This window comes from Schistocerca cancellata, chromosome 12, assembly GCF_023864275.1.
Source record: "Schistocerca cancellata isolate TAMUIC-IGC-003103 chromosome 12, iqSchCanc2.1, whole genome shotgun sequence".
NCBI classification, from domain to species: domain Eukaryota; kingdom Metazoa; phylum Arthropoda; class Insecta; order Orthoptera; family Acrididae; genus Schistocerca; species Schistocerca cancellata.
The window spans coordinates 96,763,922-96,785,456 of record NC_064637.1 but is presented as its reverse complement, the minus strand read 5'-3'; the positions used below and the strand labels follow the sequence as shown (position 1 = coordinate 96,785,456).

The window sequence follows — 21,535 nt, the reverse complement described above, 5'->3', positions numbered from 1 at the left end:
TGAAAATAATGGGAATACAGCTAATTGTGATATTGTACCTACTGATGACGAAGTTTCAAAAAAAAAAAAAAAAAAAAAGGACCCAGAAAAAAGGAGCCACCGGATGACTCAGTGTCAATGTTACAAAGAGTTCAAGTATTTAATGACTTTGAACTCCGGGAACCAAAGAAACCTCCAGATATAGGTAATGTGCAGGTCAAAAGCATATCTTGGGACGATGTTATCGTTGATCCGGATTTGTTTAGGGAACAACACAACAATGAAAAGTATTTGACAGTTAAACAAACTGTAATACCAGTTGAAATTTATAATGTAAAATTGCAAGTACTTCTTGATACTGGATCTCAGATAAGTGCTATCTCCCAATCGTCGTTTGAACACATCTGTGATAAGCCTGGACTAGTAATTATGTCAGTGACTAGTGTAAAAATTGTTGGTGCTACTGGCAAGACTAGCAAGCCAGTAAAGAACCAGATATTGGTTGAGTTTAGAATAAAAGGACGAAAGTTTGAACACGATTTTTTGGTTGTGCCAGACTTGAGTACTGAAATGATTCTGGGTATAGATTGGCTCGATAAAGAAAAAGTTATTATTGATTGCAGCCAGGAAGTGGTCAAAATTAACAATGCACCTACAAATTTGGAAATAAAATTTGAGGAAAATCGGGAATGTGTTCGATTCAAAATTGGTTCTTTATTGTTGGAGATTGACCAAGGGAATGATGGTTTGACAAACACGTATGAAATGTACCATGTCAAGAGGTTAACAGATGAGAGTGACAGGCAAGGGCATTATTTTAAAGAAACTGTGGAAAATTTGAAGGAGATATCTCCTGATCAGAAATAGAATTGCTTGATCTTTTAGAAAGTAATAGCACCATATTTTCAGACAAACCTGGCCTAGTTAAGAACTTTGAATACCAGATTGAGACATTAGAGCATAAACCTTTCTTTGTAAGACCGTTTTCAGTACCCATATCAAAGAGGCAGGCCGTTCAAGTGGAAATAGATAAAGTGATAGAATAGGATGTAATTGAACGGAGCAACAGTGGTACATGCGAGAAATTGGGAGATTGTGTAGAACATACTGCAGTCACAACCATAGAGCCTGGGGCAGATTTATATCGGACTTTGAGAATGTCATGAACACCTTACATCATGAGTCTACCGGAAGAAATTTTGTTAGCCAGCAGAAGTGAAAGTTACATTGAGGAAAAACTAGAGTTTCCATCTTGTACAAGCTTGGGGTTGAGCCAAAAGAAAGAATTAGTCAGAAAAAGGGCAAAGTAAAAAGCTGAATCTAGACCTAAAAGACATGATAAAAACCTGAAAGTTTCAAAATTTAAAATGGGGGACTATGTTCTTTTAAAAACCTACAAAAAATCTAGTGAACTGAACCATGAAATTTCCAAATTTAAATATATTTATAATGGACGTATATAATACAAAACATTCCACATGATAATGCTTACTACTTGATCTCCCCCAAAATCCAAGAGACCTTTAGCTGTAAGAAACGTTGTGGACCTGAAACTGTATGTTCCTAGGAGTGAGTGACCTAAGTAAGCACAGAAAGCAATCTGCAGTAAAGGTGCTGTATCGTACGATGAAACTATTTTATTCTAAATGTAACCAATCTTTTTAAATGTATGTATACCAATGTCAGTGTGCTAATGTACTTATGCAAGTTTCAGATTACCAAATTTACTATAAATGTAAAGGTGTATGGAAAAAGGGGCTGAAAATAAAAAGAAAATGCTGCAAGCCAAATAAAAGATGGGACTGCCAAAAATCAAAGTGGGCAGTATGTGAGTCGTGATATAAAAGACTGCCAAACACCAAAGAGGGCAGATAAATAGTCAAAGGAGAATTGTAAGTGTGATACAGGTGGTGTGATAAAATGATGCGAAATGGACTGCCCAAATCTGAACAACAGGCAGCAAATACAGGGTGTTTAAAAAATGACCGGTATATTTGAAACGGCAATAAAAACTAAACGAGCAGCGATAGAAATACACCGTTTGTTGCAATATGCTTGGGACAACAGTACATTTTCAGGCGGACAAACTTTCGAAATTACAGTAGTTACAATTTTCAACAACAGATGGGGCTGCAAGTGATGTGAAAGATATAGAAGACAACGCAGTCTGTGGGTGCACCATTCTGTACGTCGTCTTTCTGCTGTAAGCGTGTGCTGTTCACAACGTGCAAGTGTGCTGTGGACAACATGGTTTATTCCTTAGAACAGAGGATTTTTCTGGTGTTGGAATTCCACCGCCTAGAACACAGTGTTGTTGCAACAAGACGAAGTTTTCAACGGAGGTTTAATGTAACCAAAGGACCGTAAAGCGATACAATAAAGGATCTGTTTGAAAAATTTCAACGGACTGGGAACGTGACGGATGAACATGCTGGAAAGGTAGGGCGACCGCGTACGGCAACCACAGAGGGCAACGCGCAGCTAGTGCAGCAGGTGATCCAACAACGGCCTCGGGTTTCCGTTCGCCGTGTTGCAGCTGCGGTCCAAATGACGCCAACGTCCACGTATCGTCTCATGCGCCAGAGTTTACACCTCTATCCATACAAAATTCAAACGCGGCAACCCCTCAGCGCCGCTACCATTGCTGCACGAGAGACATTCGCTAACGATATAGTGCACAGGATTGATGACGGCGATATGCATGTGGGCAGCATTTGGTTTACTGACAAAGCTTATTTTTACCTGGACGGCTTCGTCAATAAACAGAACTGGCGCATATGGGGAACCGAAAGGCCCCATGTTGCAGTCCCATCGTCCCTGCATCCTCAAAAAGTACTGGTCTGGGCCGCCATTTCTTCCAAAGGAATCATTGGCCCATTTTTCAGATCCGAAACGATTACTGCATCACGCTATCTGGACATTCTTCGTGAATTTGTGGCGGTACAAACTGCCTTAGACGACACTGCGAACACCTCGTGGTTTATGCAAGATGGTGCCCGGCCACATCGCACGGCCGACGTCTTTAATTTCCTGAATGAATATTTCGATGATCGTGTGATTGCTTTGGGCTATCCGAAACATACAGGAGGCGGCGTGGATTGGCCTCCCTATTCGCCAGACGTGAACCCCTGTGACTTCTTTCTGTGGGGACACTTGAAAGACCAGGTGTACCGCCAGAATCCAGAAACAATTGAACAGCTGAAGCAGTACATCTCATCTGCATGTGAAGCCAGACACGTTGTCAAAGGTTTCAGGTAATTTCATTCAGAGACTACGTCATATTATTGCTACGCATGGTGGATATGTGGAAAATATCGTACTATAGAGTTTCCCAGACCGCAGCGCCATCTGTTGTTGACAATTGTAACTACTGTAATTTCGAAAGTTTGTCTGCCTGAAAATGTACTGTTGTCCCAAGCATATTGCAACAAACGGTGTATTTCTATCGCTGCTCGTTTAGTTTTTATTACCATTTCAAATATACCGGTCATTTTTGAAACACCCTGTATATGTAGTGATTTTTCTAAATACTATTGTGTGTTTATTAGTAAATACGGAAATGGTCTGCTATTCAATGCAAGCAGCAACAAAATTGTTTTATAGTGTATACAGGTATTTGAATATACTTTGGAGTTAAGTGTTAGTGTTCCAAATTTTGATTTTATTTTTCAGAGAAATTTAATAATAATAAGTAATTTGCTACTTAAATCATGTTGTGACAGGAGGATGGACTGTGCCAAAGGCACTTAAGTAAATGATACGTAAATTTTCTCGATATCTTAAAAGGTATAGATATATATAATGTGAGTGAAAGGAAGTTTTGTGATATAAAATTTTATGATGGTACATTCACACAAAGATTCAGAACCCCTATATAAAAATAAAGTTTAGTGTTCCCATCAAATTTGCACTAAGTGTAATTTACTGGAAACAGGGTCATGTGTAACGACGACTCTGTACTATTGTACATATAAGAAATTCTTTTCATCTGATCTACATCTACATCTACATCCATACTCCACAAGCCACCTGACGGTGTGTGGCGGAGGGTACCTTGAGTACCTCTATCGGTTCTCCCTTCTATTCCAGTCTCGTATTGTTCGTGGAAAGAAGGATTGTCGGTTTGCTTCTGTGTGGGCTCTAATCTCTCTGATTTTATCCTTATGGTCTCTTCACGAAATATACGTAGGAGGGAGCAATATACTGCTTGATTCTTCGGTGAAGGTATGTTCTCGAAACTTTAACAAAAGCCTATACCGAGCTACTGAGCGTCTCTCCTGCAGAGTCTTCCACTGGAGTTTATCTATCATTTCTGAAACGCTTTCGCGATTACTAAATGATCCTGTAACGAAGTGCGCTGCTCTCCGTTGGATCTTCTCTATCTCTTCTATCAACCCTATCTGGTATGGATCCCACATTGATGAGCAGTATTCAAGCAATGGGCGAACAAGCGTACTGTAACCTAATTCCTTTGTTTTCGGATTGCATTTCCTTAGGATTCTTCCAATGAATCTCAGTCTGGCATCTGCTTTAGTGACGATCAACTTTATATGATCATTCCATTTTAAATCACTCCTAATGCCTACTCCCAGATAATTTATGGAATTAACTGCTTCCAGTTGCTGACCTGCTATTTTGTAGCTAAATGATATGGGATCTATCTTTCTATGTATTCGTAGCCCATTACACTTGTCTACATTGAGATTCAATTGCCATTCCTTGCACCATGTGCCAATTCGCTGCAGATCCTCCTGCATTTCAGTACAATTTTCCATTGTTACAACCTCTCAATTTTATGATAAACTTGTGTAATTGATGTTCTGATTTCATTTCTTTTTGTTTCATGCCATTATGTTAAGAAAACTGTAAATAAGTTTCAATGTGAATATTAATGTTTATGTCAAATGTCAAGTAATATTGTAATAGAATTGAAATCTAACAAATGTTGAAACTTTTTGTTGAAACTGTTGTAAGATGTTTAAAATTGTAACTGTGCGTCTGGTCCATACGTAGGCAATGTGTTAGGACATGTAGAATGCAAAACCTTGGGTGAATACCCGGTCTGTCAGGGAGCGGTAAATGGTGGATGACAGGCGAGCGCGGGAAAATGCGCGCGGGCACTGCACGGCACAACGGGCACAGTAGTAGTAGTTGGAGTTTGGCATTGGTTTGAGCAACACCTTCTGCAGTGAGGATGCTCTCCTGGAAGACATAGCTTCACTGAGCCTCAGGTATGCCATTCCAATGCCCACACAGCATGGCAAAATTCCATAGGCAATAAAGGGAAAAGTATTGCGATGCTAAGAAGAATTAAAATGCAGATACGTCAAGAGCCATAGCTGTGGTTGTATGTGTGCTCTGTGCCTCGCCATCTTGCCACCCGCCAACCGCCGCATCAATACTAGCAGGTTGAAACTTTTCGTACTGTATTCATATGAATCAGAGAGTGTTTGTTTGGTGCAATAATAACCTAAATTTTACCAGAACTTTTCCATCATTTAATTATCCTCACAACTAACCTAGACAGGGTCCTTTCCAAACATTGGGCAATCCGAGTGTCCCGAAATGAAAATTAAAAATTGTGTTAATAATAATAGCTATATCAGAATGGTGTTTAAAGAAATGTTTTGTTAATGAACCAGTAAATGAATAGCGAAGGTCTAACGAAGTCGAAAGATAACTTTAGTATTGATATAGTAATGAAGTTTATTATTTCGAGACAGATTTAAAGGCATTTAAATGAGCAGTAAATAAGATGAAAAGAGTAGTAACTTATATACTAGAAATCTTGAATGAATAAGAAATTCAGTAATTTTTTTTTTTAAACACAGCGATCATAACAGTTTCAGGGTCCCCCCTTCATTCATTTGAATTCTGAAGTGTTCTAAATTGGTTTGACCAGCAAAAGTTAAAGTCAATATAAAAGTCAAAATTTATCAGTGTTTTATCTTTATCAAAATTGACATTTTGTGTTTGGCATGAAAGTACAATTTCTAGGGTAACCTATGCCTGATTTTAATCAGATTAATAGACAGTATAAAGTTTTGTAGTAAACATTATAGTGCAGTGTTATGTATTCATGATTTTTCATATCAGTACAGAATGTGAAACTATCAGTTCAATAGATTTTCTGGTTCTAAAATTCTACTATATTATGCAGTGTTACAACTTCTTGTTTTGCATGAATATATACCAACTTGTACAGGGAAGAAACTCAGTTAATGCCTAATTAGGCTGGCAACTGCATTACTGTCACATTGGTACCATCTTCTGGTTTGCTTTTGATCCATCCTGACGTGTGATTGCATTTCGAACTTAGTTAACGGATCACTGTTATTACAGAGTGGATGTAAGTCTGATTTGCCACCATTCAGGAACACGCGGTCGACATCTATGTGAAAATCCTCTCTCATAAGGTGAATCCCGCTCACTTACCATAGCACAGCCTTTAGCGAGTACTGTGTCAGGGACTACAGGTGATGCACTGTCTGTTTGCTCATGACATTCTGCCTGTAGACCTGACAGAGCTGACAATGAATTCCAATGGGCGCTATGTTTTGTGCATTAAGGAACTCTATCACTGACTGAGCCTTGCAGGAGGCACGAGAATGAATAAGAGATGCTGTGGTACTGGTGCCAGGCGGGACCTGTCCAGCTGGTATTTAATTGTCACATCGCAAATCTGTCACGCATGCAAAATTTTCCCAGCTCAATACACCTTCTTTAAATGGAACATCAGAAAACTTACTTTCTGGATGCATCTCATATAATCATTGATGAGTACACACATGCCTTTTCAAATTTTACACGAGGAAAATGTTTCGAGCGAATTAAGTATATTAACAGATCTAACTTCTTTCATGTATCCAAGTGTATTCACAAACTGTATTCGTTAAGTAAAAAATTTTAACAATGTGGACACAGACACTTTCACATCCTTATGATTCAGCAATGAGATTTATGGTGATGCCTCACAGAAAATACTTTTGAATAAGTACCACAGACAAACCCTTTTACATTATTATCCATCTGCATATGCCTTCTCAAACTGTTTATGCCTGAAAAAGACTTTGAAAACTCAGCACATTCTAAAGGTTTCTCTTTGGTGTGACTATGCATATGTACCTGTAAACCCTGGTTCGATGTGATACTTTTTTCACGTACTTCACAGGAGAAGAGATTCTCTTTGCTGTGAAAGAGCAGATGAGTTATGAAACAGCTGTGGTCACTGAAAGTCTTTAAGCATGTGGGACATGCAAACTCATGCTCTGATTGTGCCACATAGATCGACTCACTCTCTTTGTGTTTGTGCTTCTTCCAATTTGGATGTGACCTATCTTTCTGAGTGCACATATTCTTGTTTTCTCTATCACTACTTCCTGACTCTTCTTCACTCATAGTCTCTGGTTGCGCTTGTACCATTAACTTTGGACTCCATACCATACCTGCAAAACAAAAAAAAAAAAAACAAAAAAATGTATTATTGTCAATCAAAAAATTACAGAAATGTACTGTGTCAGCATGTTTCCTTATATTCATCCAGATGACAATCATAGTTTAGACAGACAATAACTAGTTTAAACTGCAGCCTACCATCATAATCGAATCTATGAATAGGCTCAAATGTTAAGCACCAAACTATGGATCCTAAGCTCTGTAGTTCGATCCCCTCTCAGTCCATGGATTTTTGTGTGTCACTTCTTTCACCTCTGGCAATATTTATTAATGTGAAAAATGCTGAGAGAGACTCTATGGCTACCTGCAACTTTCTGGGTCAGTCACTTCAAAGGTCAGAGGAAAATGAAAGCACACCACCTCCTAGACCCATGAAGCACTTGGATTATTCAAACTAACTTTCAGATTCTAAGATGAATTTTACTGTCTCATTTTCTAATCTTCAGATTGTTGACTGTTTTCTAAAACATGACAAAAAATCTAACTAAGAAAGCTTTCCATATTAATATATTTATATTAAAAATGAGAAAGTATCACACAAGACAGCATTGCATATAAAGCCTCATTTAATCTGATGTCCTTGCTTTAGGTAGTGTGTGTGTGTGTGTGTGTGTGTGTGTGTGTGTGTGTGTGTACATAACCCCTTTCATACATTGTCTTAATACACCGGTATGATACTTAAATTGTAACAAACTAGTTTAGTAATTATACTGTACTGATCCATACCATAACTGTTAGTTCTTTAAGGGCAAGTGATCACCTACATTATGATGTCAGTACCAGCAATCTCTTCCTTGTGGGTGATACTGAAAATGAATTATTATGAAACATCAACACATCAAACGTAAAGAACTCATTCAGTTGGTAGGATTGTCTGAAATTGTCACATTCTGTTCTAATTACCACATAATAAAATTGTGTAATGCAATGCTAATCATTTTCATCTGTTAGCCAAAAAACCTGAAACAAAGTTTGGAATATCATCTGAACTACTATTATCCATCTGTATAAGAAACATATGTAGCAAAAGTCACCAATTTTTAAAGTAATTAAGACAATTTTCAGAATTATGCAATCCAAAACAAGACAACAAATCATTAAAAGACACTTCCTGTATAAAAGACAGAACTACTGTTAATATTTTAAAAAGCTCTATTCAAATATATATCAAAAACATGGCAGGAAAGCTGTGCTTAATTTTGACTTCATGTAATTGAGGGAACTATAAAATTCATTGTTCATTCTGCTTATTTGGTGTAAACTTTAGTGACTATTTTTTTTTTTGTCTAAAACTGATACGAGTCCTTGAAGCAATTTTAAATGTTAAATTAACTTGAAGTACTATCTAAAAATTGTTCTCTTAATGTAGTAGCCACCAGAAAGATCGCGGGAGGCGCACATTGGCACGGCGCGTCACGAACGGTAGTCGCCGCCAGTAGAGTCCCGTCCACCAGAGGGCACGCGAGAATTCGGACGCGACCTCTGCCGGCGTAACAACAAGAACAACAACAACAACTCCGGGAGGACAGGCCGTGCGCAGTCAGTCAACATCGGGCATGCCTAGGACACAGTCCCGGTCTACGCTAAGTGAAGTGCGACGTAACGTGAACAGTGTTACTACACAATTGGCGACGAGTAGGGTCGTTCTTTCGCGTGTTGCGTCGTTGTTCCGGTTTCGCAGTTTCTCCACGGCATGGAGGATTTGGTGCGGGTTTTGGTTGCGCAGCAGACGGAGCTCATGGCCACCATGAAACAAGTGCTTCCGGCGTTGCTCTCCCCGCCGTCTGCTCCGGCGCCGTTCCCTCCTCCCTTTCCCCCGTATGACGAGACGGCGGAGGATTGGGACGCATATGAACATCGCCTTCGGCAGCATTTCCAGGCGTTTCATGTTGCCGATGCGGAGGTATGTCGTGCTCTCTTCTTGTCTTGGATATCTCCCTCGCTGTATCAAGTTTTGCGGCAGCTGGCGCCGTTGCAGGAACCCTCGTCCTTGTCTTTTGACGCATTGTGTTCATTGCTGTCTTCATACTATCGCCGCCGCACGCATGTTGTGGCGGCTAGGGTCGAGTTCTATCAATGCAAGAAACAGCCCCATCAGTCTTACCGGGCGTGGGCCGCAACCCTGCACGGTCTTAGTCGCAAGTGTCATTTTGTCACGGAGCAGTCGCGGGAGTCGTATGCCCATGTTATGGTGCGCGACGTCATTGTTCGTTCGGCCCCTGATAGGGAGGTCCGGCAACGGGCCCTGCAGTTAGAAGACCCTTCCCTCGAAGAAGTCCTGTCCATTGCTCAATCGTATGAAGTCTCTCACGCAGCAGGTCAACAGCTGGAAGCGTGGTGCGACGTCGCGGAGGTTCAGGGCGGCGCGGCCGCGTCCACTGTGTCCGGGGTGGACGACGTGCGAGCGGTACAATCCGGCCGTTACGGCCGCTCCCGCGCGGCGCGTAAACAGAATTCCGGCCGCCGGCCCCTGTTGCCGTCCTGTGCGTCGTGCTATATACATCACGATCGGTCAAAGTGCCCCCAGCGTTGGGCCGTTTGTCGCAAATGTCATAAAAACGGTCACATTGCTAAGGTTTGCCGCTCAGCCTCAAAGGAATCGAAGGAAGCAAGTACAGAGGACATGGACGTTGACATTCAGGAAGTTTCATCGGGCCAGGTTCCCGACGCATCGGCACGGAAACTCTTTATCGAGGTGTCAGTTCGGTCGCGCCGGTTACAACTGCAAGTAGATACGGGCGCGGCAGTTTCGTTGTTGAATGCACAAACGTATTCCGACCTCGGATCGCCCCCGTTGGCGCCAGTTTACCGGCGTCTACGTGGTTATGGTAAACAGTTCATTCCCCTACTGGGTCAATTCACTACCGACGTGACTTACAAATCAGTCACTCGGCCTATTACTTTTATTGTTGTCAGTGATGCGAGCTCCGCTAACCTTTTTGGCCTGGATGCCTTTCAAGCTTTCGGTTTTTCTATCGCTGACACCATACAGTTGGTCTCCGAAGACGTTCCCTATCACTCATTGGAATCTTTGATCTCAGACTTTCCAGATATTTTTGAGGAGGGCCTGGGGCGTGTTTCAGATTTTGAAGCTCACTTAACGTTGAAGGCGTCGGCTCGCCCGCGTTTTCTACGCGCGAGGCAGATCCCCTTGGCTCTCCGCCCTCAGGTAAAGGAAGAGCTAGACCGGCTGACAGCCCTAGGGGTTGTTCTTCCCATTTCTTCCAGTGAGTGGGCTTCGCCCCTCGTTATTGTCAAGAAGCCCTCGGGAAAATTGCGTCTTTGTGGCGATTTTAAGGCCACCATTAATTCCCAATTGGTGGTGGACACCTATCCTTTGCCTCGTGCTGATGAATTGTTCTCCGCCGTGGCGGGAGGCCACTATTTTTCGAAAATCGATCTGTCAGAGGCTTATCATCAGATACCACTTGATGAGGACTCCAAACGGCTGGCAGTCGTCAACACCCCGTTTGGCCTTTACCAATACCAGCGGTTGGCTTTTGGAATATCCAGTGCCCCGGCGATATTCCAGCGTTATCTTGAGCATGTCACGTCGACAATCCCTCATTGTATTAATTACCTGGATGACATAATTGTCACGGGGCGCAGCACGACGGACCATTTGCACAACCTTCGCACCCTCTTTCTCAAATTCAGGTCTGTGGGCTTGCGTTGCAACCTGCAGAAGTCAACCTTCTTCCAACCGTCCATTGAGTATGTGGGCTACACCATCTCTCGGCATGGCATCCAGCCACTAGGAAGTTTGGTCCAAGGTATCGTCAACCTTCCTCGGCCCACATCGCTGAAGGAGTTACAAGCTTTTTTAGGCAAGATAGCCTATTACCACCGGTTCATTCCCAGGGCTTCCACTATAGCCCACCCCCTGTACTGCCTTCTACACAAGGGTGTTCCTTTTGATTGGTCGCCGGCATGCGAGCGAGCGTTCACCTCATTGAAGGGCCTCCTCACGTCAGCCCCTTGTTTGGCTACTTTTGATCCCCATAAGCCGTTAGTCCTGGCTACGGATGCTTCACAGTATGGGGTGGGGGCGGTCCTGGCCCATCGCAACGCAGATGGTTCCGAGCAACCACTGGCATTTGCGTCGAAAACGCTTAGTCCCGCGCAGGCCCATTACTCCCAGGTGGAAAAAGAGGTTTTGGCCATTGTCTACGCTGTTACCAAGTTTCACCCTTTCTTGTATGGCACGAAGTTTCAGTTAATCACTGACCATAAGCCGTTAATATCGTTATTTGGCCCCGCCTCTCAGATTCCGGATAGGGCGGCCCACAGACTACAGCGCTGGGCCTTGTTCCTCTCTAAGTACCATTATGACATTCGTTTTCGCCCTACAGGCCAGCATGCCAACGCCGACGCTCTTTCCCGTCTTCCAGTGGGCCCGGACCCTACATTTGATCGAGAGGAGATTATGTGTTTTCATTTGGATGTGGCGTCCCGCCAGGTGGTTGATGGCTTCCCGATCACTAGTTCTTGAGTCGCCAGGGAAACAGCGACTGACCCGGTTCTCCGGCAAGTAGTTCGCCTCATTCAGCAGGGGTGGTCGTCCCGCCCTCCGGGCCGGGCCTCGGACCCTCTTCGTAATTATTTTCTTCTACGAGACCGTCTCTCGGTCTTGGAAGGAGTTCTCCTTCTGGCTACCGATGATACAGCTCCTCGCGTGGTTGTTCCTGCCAGTTTACGACGGGAGGTCCTCAAGTTATTACATGCGGGGCACTGGGGTGTTTCCCGTACTAAAACCTTGGCTCGCAGACATGTGTACTGGCCCGGTATTGACAGGGAAATTGAGCACTTGATGGCCGCCTGTTCCCAGTGTGCGAGCCAACAAGCATCTCCCAGGGCAGCGTTCTCTTCATGGCCGCCGGCAACCCAGGCGTGGGAACGTGTTCACATAGATTTTGCGGGGCCGTTTCTCAATGGCTTTTGGCTCATTGTCATTGATGCTTATTCCCGATTCCCATATGTGGTTCGCTGCTCCTCAACCACTTCAGACGTTGCAATCCAGGCACTAGCAAAAATCTTTTCTGGGGAAGGTCTGCCAATCACCCTGGTCTCGGACAATGGACCGCAGTTTCTTTCGCAGACCTTCCAGGATTTTTGTAGGCGCTTCGGTATTCGGCACGTTTGCTCTCCCCCCTTCCATCCACAATCGAATGGGGAAGCTGAGCGCATGGTGCGCACCTTTAAGACGCAGATGAAAAAGTATGTGCACGAATTTCCTGCAGAGGAAGCATTGACGTTTTTCTTGACGGCATACCGGACCACACCAATGGGAGACCGCAGCCCCGCAGAGCTCCTCCATGGGCGTCAACCTAGGACTCTGCTGCACCTCCTCCAGCCTGGTCCTCGCCAGTCTTCCCAAAACGGAGTACCTGGCTTTCCACTGGGTATGTCAGTCTGGGCCCGTGGGTTTGGTCGCAATCCACGTTGGATACCGGCGGTGGTCCTGCACCGACATGGCCGCCGGCTCTATACCTTGCAGGTGGGGGACCGGGTGGTACATCGTCACCAAAATCAGCTACGTCCAAGTTCGGGCACCCACCCTCCGCCCTCTCGGGCACCGGCTTCCCCATTGCCGGCACCTGTATTGGTTTCACAGGGGACGTTACCTCCTCTACCCGCTGTGACTCTGCCGCACTGTGATGGTTCTCAGCCTTGGCAGCCTCCAGTGGCTCCAGCACCGGCATCGCCGTCATTCGAGCTGCCTCAGCGAGAGCCGGCCCCCCTAGCCGGCCCGGTTTCGCAGGGGGCTAGTTCCCCTGTGGTCGTCCCTTCCCCTTCGTCCCCGCCACTGGGTCTTGCCCCTCCTGAGGTGGAACAGGATCCAGAGTTCGACAGCTTGTCGCCCGTTCTGTCCCGGGCTCCGGTTGTGGGACGACGGGGGCCTCTTCGTGTGGGTCACTTCCAGCCGTATTCGAAGGTTCCGGCTCGAGGGTTGGCAGATCCCCTCGACTCCGGCCATCCAATGGATGTGGAGGTCATCGCTCCTGCCCGACGCTCCACCTTCCGACGCAGTGGATCACAGTGGCTTCACCCCCCGAAGGAGGAGGAGTGTAGTAGCCACCAGAAAGATCGCGGGAGGCGCACATTGGCACGGCGCGTCACGAACGGTAGTCGCCGCCAGTAGAGTCCCGTCCACCAGAGGGCACGCGAGAATTCGGACGCGACCTCTGCCGGCGTAACAACAAGAACAACAACAACAACTCCGGGAGGACAGGCCGTGCGCAGTCAGTCAACATCGGGCATGCCTAGGACACAGTCCCGGTCTACGCTAAGTGAAGTGTGACGTAACGTGAACAGTGTTACTACACTTAACAATCAGGCAAGTCTATATAAGAGCAGGTGTTGACTCGCTAGAGAACACTGTTGATTAGAGGTTTTGTGAGGGCCCACCTATGTCACTTTGAGCAATACAAATGTGATGAAAAGTATCAAGGCACATCTGTTACTTAATCCACATAGCAAGCTGAATGGACTTTAGATCAAATCCTGTTCTCAGGAAGAATTCCGGGACAACCTACCATATAAATTACACCAAACATATGAACTATTCACATTTCATTGAATTTAAAGCTGCGGCAAGTTTATACCATTTTGACTGTCAAGAACAATAATACATTTCCTCGAGAAAAAGATGAGATTGTGTCACATACTTTCAGTGTTTTTGTATTAACATGTCACTGTTAATTTGTTAGCCCTGCTTAATTTTTTTTACCCTCCTTTATACATCTGAAGAAGACTATAGCATACGGTCAAAACCAATCATTGCTTCACATCCAGCACACAGGAAATCCGAGCTCAAGTTTTGGTCCAGCACAAATTTTCTCACATCACTGATGGTTAGAACAGCTATATCCAATATGCCAAACAATTCACTATCAACTTCCCCCCCCCCCCCCCAACCGTATTGACCAACTAGGATCACATTAACAACTTCAGTTCCTCTTCTTCCTTTGTTGTTGTTTCATATTTTTCCAGTATTACCTCATTTTCGCCCCATGAAGTCTCCTCTTTTCTTCCGTCCATGTTTTTCCTCATTTTTTATTTCTTCTGCTTTGAAAGCCTTCCAAATTTAGTATTTTATTTTTAAAACGGTTTCTTACTGCTATTTCTGATTCTTTGATGATGTTTCTTTCTAGATCTTTCCTTACTTCTGTAATCCATGCTATTGTCGATTTCTTCTTCCAGAAATATAGGAGTATTTGTTTTGTTAGTCTACCTCCATCCATTTGATAAAGGTGTCTGAAAAAGGTTAATCCTCGTTTGGCCATTACTTGAGATATTTTCTCCATATTTTTGTAGATCTCCTAATTACTTCTTATTTTTCAACCATCTGCAGTTTTTTTTGCACCCATTATTTTTCTAATAATCCTTCCTTCCAGTACCTCTAGTTTGTCCATCTTACAGTTCATTGTTAGGCATTCAGATACATTTAAACATTCTAGTCATACCACTGCGGTGTAGTTGTTTTTCTACATATACATTTCTTGTTGTAAATATTTTTGGTCCAACTATATGCTCTTTCCATTTTGTTAATTCTTACATCTACTGCAGATTTTTCTAATCCATTCTGTTGTACAGTTTTTCCAAGATATTTAAGTTTATTTACTTGCTCTATTTTACCTATTTGTGTTTCTATGAATTTTGGTGTGGGCAATATGCATGTTCACTGTTTTGCAAAAACTTTACTATTTGTACAAATGTGATTTATTTTGCAATAACTATAAACAGCTTTGGTGTGCATAAAACTACTATTTGCAAACAACACATTTTATGAGGCTTTTGAGACAAAGAGAGGGCAATCCGTAGTTTAAAAAGTTGATGTGATAGATAAAAAGTGTGCTTTTTTTTCTTTGCATTGAGGTGCCAAAAGTTAATCAAAAATATGTCACAGAACCAAGACAATCAAATTGCTGTTCTCCAATGTACGCTGAGATTACACCAATATACAAGTAAGGTATGTAAAATTCTCGACTGTTAACATTGCAATGGTAAATCTCTCTCACTGTGTTGACCTGAAGTGGTATCACTGGCATACTTTCACTCGATATAGCTGAGGTAAAAAACTACAGCTTTAAGTGTAAAGGTACAAAAGAGAGTAATGGACATGGAATCAGACTAGGTTGCAGCCTATTCTGATGTTATTCCATCTGAGCAGCAGAAGAAAACAAGAAGATATTTAGGAAAGGAACTAAAGGCCAGTCAGAAGAAATGCAAGAGGCATTCAATAAGTAAAGCAACACAATTTACTTCTCAGGCAATTTCAGTTGCAGAAATCAGTTGCAGAAATGCACAATCTGTTGTGGGACATCTTGGGATATTCCTGCTTCAGCTCCTAAAGTTTCATGAAGTTCCAATATGTGACAGCACTATATGTAACAATCAAAATGGCATCTGTAACGGAACTGTGTTCCAAGCTTAGAGCTGTCACTGAGTTTCTTTTGGCGGAAAACACGAGAATCAAAGATATTCACAGGCACTTGCATGATATCTACGAAGAACTGGCAGTGAACAAAAGCATGGTGAGTCATTTGAAAAGGCACCTGTTATAACTGCAACAAGGTCATGACACCTGTCCGAGCTCCCATGTGCTGGCCACGCACAACTGTGGCTCCTGCAATGTTGGAACATGCAGACACTCTCATTCAAGGTGATCAACAGATCACAATCAAACATATCGCTCCACAGCTGGAAGTCTGTGCTGGCCTCCCTCACAGTGCAATGATAAGCTACGCTACCCTCAGGAAACTGAAGCTACAGCTCCAGTGCATATGTTGCCACAAAAATGCAAACAAACTTTTCTTTCTCCATGACAATGTAAAGCCTCACCCAAGTCTGCGTACCCGAAAATAGCTCACAAAACTTCATTCAATTGTACTTCCTCATCCACCTTACAGCCTGGATCTCCTATCTTTCGACTTCCATCTCTTTGACCCAAAGAAGGACCCACTATTTGGGAAGAAGTCTGTGGATGATGGTGAGGTTATTGAATCACCAAGATATTGGCTCCGACGTTGACCAGCAGACTGGTACCATGTAGGCATACAGTTCCTCCCACTAATGTGGGGTAAAGCTGTCCACTGAATGGAGATTATATTGAAAACTAGGGTTTTGTAGACAAAAGGGTGGGTAATAATATGGTGTATTGGAATCCTGAATGAAACCAACCTGCTTTCAGAAAAAAAGAGTGTTGCATTACTTATTGAACACCCCTCATAAAACTTCCAACATTTGCCAATTATACTGTAATAATGTTAGAGAAGGCAAATGACTTGGAAGATCAGTTGAATGGCTATCATTGTGAGGGAAAGAGAGAGACAGAGAGAGAGAGAGAGAGAGAGAGAGAGAGAGAGAGAGAGAGAGAGAGAGAGAGAGATAACAAGCTTACAAATACAAAACACTGAAAGCAGTACACGAGTTTTGCTATTTCAGGGGTAAAATATCAGATGATGGTGTAAGTGTGCAGGATATAAAAGGCACACTGGCAACAGCAAGAAACACTCACTGAGAAGATATTCATACAAAATATAAATTTGTGTGATAGAAAGTATTTTCTTAAGGTATCTCTCTGGAGTGCAGCCTGATACTGAAGTAAAGCATGGCCACTGAACATTACCGACAAGAAGTGATTTAGTTTGTGTTCTGTAATTGCAACCACTCACTATGATATGGAAAAAGTCAGTTTTACAATTATAGTAAAAATTCTCAGCAAAAAATATACCAACACACTACAATTTACATGATTTCTTGTTGTGGTAATTTTTTTTCTTTACTCACATCTCCCCTTCATAACACCCCACCCCCCCAACCAATACACCATAATACTATGCATTAAAAAATTCTAAGGAGTAGAAGCAGCTGCCAGGCAGGTATGATTTCAAGTTAGTTTTATTATCTATTAAGTTCTTCACATTGCTATCACATATTTTTATAGCTAAATGCCTCATCACTTTTTGTGCTGTACTAAGGCTGAATAAAGGATAGTGAAAGTAATTTTTCTTCTTAATATTATATCCATGATTGTTACTGCTGTTTTCATCGAAGTTAAGGACTTCAGACCAGTGAGAATTTTTTGTCATTGTATTCAGAAAAAGTGCGTAGCTAGTGCTTCTTCCTGAGAGACATAGACCAGTCAGAATTTGGCAAAAGCAGTTCCACTACCTGTCTCTATACATAACCCACAAGTAATAGCAGAGGTTGAGAATACTGCTTCAGTTGTAAATTACTTTATTTTCACACGGCGCAAAGTGCATTACACATAATGCACTTTTAACTAATGATGTGTATTTTTCATGTAATTTTTTTGTTTTTTATTCCTTACACATAATGCACTTTTAACTTATATCATGTACTTTTTATGTAATTTTTTTGATTTTATTAATTTTAAATGTAAACTACTAAATTCAAATTGTGAATGGCCGGGCTAGTAGACCCGTGTTGTACTCTCTGTCACTTTGCCACTCTGGTTAACCAATTTTCCTCCTCATTTGCATCTGCTACTCCCTGTTCTGCACTCATAGGCAGCACACTGCGCCTGGTACATGCAGCGCTCGGGGACCACAGCACAGTGTAAGTGTTGTGATATCATTTGTATATATTCCCTACCCAAGCAGCCGCCGTAGTACTGTCTGGTGCCACTTGCATATTGAAGTAGGTTTTAATTTTTTTTTTTTTTTTTTTTTGCGTTGCAGCAGGTGAAAATTATCTCCCGTCTTTTGCTATTTCCGGTACGACACCTGAGGATGGGCTTATGACAGTCTGAAACTGGTCGTGTGAAAATAAAGTAATTTACAACTGAAGCGGTATTCTCAACCTCTGCTATAATGCTCAGTTGTGCATGTTCTTCCAGCAGGACTGTTTGCCATAAGTAATAGCAGTGGTTGCTCTGAGATGTTGGGAAACAAAGGATACTGAATTAAAAGCTTGTGAACCCATTTGGTAGCGAAGTTTCCTCTCATTACCTAATAAAATCCTGCTTTCAACAAAACAGGAGATTGTTCCTGACTTCTTTTCTCTGAAGACTTAACTGAAACACAGTGGTCAAGTCCAACTGCTTAAACTTATCTCTATTTTAAGGCACGGCTTACATGTCGAGATCTGCAAACGTAGTAGGTCACTACACATAGAAAACAATAAGACTGGAGGAAATATATGAAACATTTATGAGGACTGTACAATGGACTGATGTTTTACATTAGTTACAATAATGCTGTCATCCACATGAGAGTCACTTTACCAATGAAAATGTTAATGCTCTATGAAAAACATAATTGGGGAAACATTACGCAGCACCTTACCATACATTTATTGACAATAATGGACAACATATTTAAAATCTACCGAGGTCGTCACATCACTTCAAAAAATATAAGACATGACAATACATCTGATATGATGTTTGGCAACCTGAGGCTGCTCCCACATTCCCAATCCCTCTTTTTAAAGTATTTTCTATGTACTGCATTAGCACAGATAACACACTTCATTTTACAAACATCTACAAACACGCTCACCTAAACAGCATGGAGTAACTCATGTTATGAAAGAACTGTACAGTGAGATGTCGCAACCTGCATTAATAAAAAAAGGAATGCATGTTGTTTCAATGTTCACAGGAACTGAGTTTTATGAGGTTTTCTTTTAAACCTTTCGAACAAGATCTGTAAGTCAGACTTTCATTCCTAGCTATTTAAGCTTGTCCTCACATCTCATGAACTGACATTTACACATATATTTCACATTTTCTTTAACTGTACATGGCCAAGTCTGATTACACCACTTCACTATTATCAAAATGGAGTTTTCTTTTAAGATTTTAATTGAGTTTGCAAAGGTCTTTATTGTCTTGACAGATAAAGATTACTTTCAGTGTATGCAAGATTATGAAAAAATATATTTTATATACTGCCAACATTCAAATCAAGAGATAGGGACCCTTTTTCACATCAGATCTTGATAAGAGCTGATAGTGGTGCAAAGATTAGTAACTTGCTTTACAAGTACAGAAATGTAAAACTGGGCATTTCACAAAGCCTAGAAACATTGTATCTTATGACTATAGTACAAATGAGCCAGTCAATTTCCAGTTCCAGGAAAATATGACCAGTTTGTCGACCTAGTGAAAACCATATCATGGAAACATATCCCTAGGGGCTGTGGAAATACATACATCCAAGGACCTGATGAACTTTCAAAAGCACTGATAGAGAAAAACAAACAGCCATTGAATGAAGACACTTTCTCTGAAGAAACAAGTCAAACAGGTGAACAACTGATGTCTATCATATTCTGCTTCCAGAAGGAAATGTGTTGCAACCGAGTAACACAGTTAGACATTAAGCATAGCAGTCAAAGCATGAACACTCTAGAAAAACATCAAAACACTCTTCTGATGAAATTATGATGCTCACCTGATCTTCTACTAATTAGAAATTGTAGCAAAATTGTTCTGACTATTGCATTCCTCCAATAGCCCAAGTAGCAATCCTTCAATACTTTTCATCCCAAGATGACACCAAGTCGCCAAATTTGTAGAAGTGACTCTCTTGTATGAAAAACAGACTTTCTATGAGACTGCAAAAGATTTCAGTCTTGTGCTTTCTTTATAATTATAATACAGTTTTAAGTCCCTCACTCATTTAATTTCTATTATTAATCACACTGCAAAATTTATGCCACTAGAAGGTAAGAAAATGATTCAATGTGCAATAATTTCAAATCAATAAATGGCAAGGAAATGAGAAGATGTGTAATAAAACCTTATGATCATTTTTACAATAAACCTTTTAAAAAGTGTGAGTTGGTGTGCAAACACACTTCTAAAAATTTTAGACACTTTCAAATTATCAAACTGTTCTGGAAATTCCCCTTCTGTTTACTCAACTGATTTGTTTACATCAAAGCTTGTATTGGGCTCTTTTATCTCTATGCATACTGGCAATTCATGAAATCAACAGATATGCTCAGTTCTCAAGCAAAGAAATTACAAAAATGGAGAATTTTTTATAGTTTCATATTTTAAATGAGGCTACGAAAATATATAGAAGACGTCATCTAGCAGACTATCGCAAATCAATTAAAATAACTTCATGATTAATGTTTCAGTGAGTTGAGTCGTAGGAGCCAGTAGTCAGCCAATCTCAATTCTTCTTGGAGCACTACATGAAAGCTGTGTTCCCTGTCTTGCACGTACATTCACTGTATCCAATCTGGATGGCTGCATGCAACTTTGCCCCTAACCACTACAATATGTCAATGAGGTAACAACCCATAGAACTGTTCAGGCACAGATAGGCACATAAAGAACTTCACTAATTTTTGAGGGAGTGGGACAACGGGGTGGAAAGGAAGGGGGAATAGGGGAGGAGGAGACTGTCTGGCTACACTGTTCATGTTGATTGAAGATGGGAAGGAGAAGCATAAGATGCAGGTGTTAAAAAGATGGCAGTGGTGAGTTCAATCTGCAAGCACATATGGGGCACTGTGTGTGGTGCACAATTAGATGATTGAAGGACGAGTCATAAGGACAACTCCTATCTGTGTAATTCAGAGAATATGGTGATGTGGGGACTGATCACAAGTACCAGGTTTAACAACAAGTACAACGTCCGGGGTGCAATGTGGCAAGACAGTTATAAACAGTTCAATAAGAGAACTGCACACAGAACCAGAGCAGACAGAGGGTGAGTGCCAGGTTGCAATCGCCTGTATCGACTCTTGCTGCAAGTAGTGCTAAATGTGCCTGTAAAATCGCCATGAGCTGTCGCTTGGCCGCCGTGATTCCTCCTAGCAGCCACTGTCATAGACGTCAGCCAGTGCCCGATGCCTATGTGGTAGTCTGATAGGTTACCACAGTTTTATTGATTTTATTTTTCCTGTACTGACCATTCAACAGTTCATTTTAAATTTCTAAAATCAATTTATTCAAAGCACTAACCCATTCTTACAACTTCTTTATCAGAGCCTCAGTTCCTGTCTTGCCAGCACTGAGAGAATCTTCTCCACCAATGAGCAAGAAATAATTTAGGAAAGAAAAGACCCTAGGAACTAGAGAAGTTCTATAATTTTCTGCATGCTTCCAAAAATG

At 41.9% G+C, this 21,535-nt stretch overlaps 1 protein-coding gene across 1 annotated transcript in view; it reads right to left on the bottom strand.

Annotated features, from left to right (window-relative positions):
* The window catches only part of LOC126109676 (oocyte zinc finger protein XlCOF6-like), a 134,837-nt gene that overhangs the window by 101,641 nt on the left and 11,661 nt on the right, over positions 1-21,535 (bottom strand). Inside the window, exon 3 of the mRNA XM_049914726.1 lies at positions 7,105-7,424. Coding sequence (XP_049770683.1) covers positions 7,105-7,424 — 320 coding nt within the window. The remainder of the gene's footprint in view (positions 1-7,104; positions 7,425-21,535) is intronic.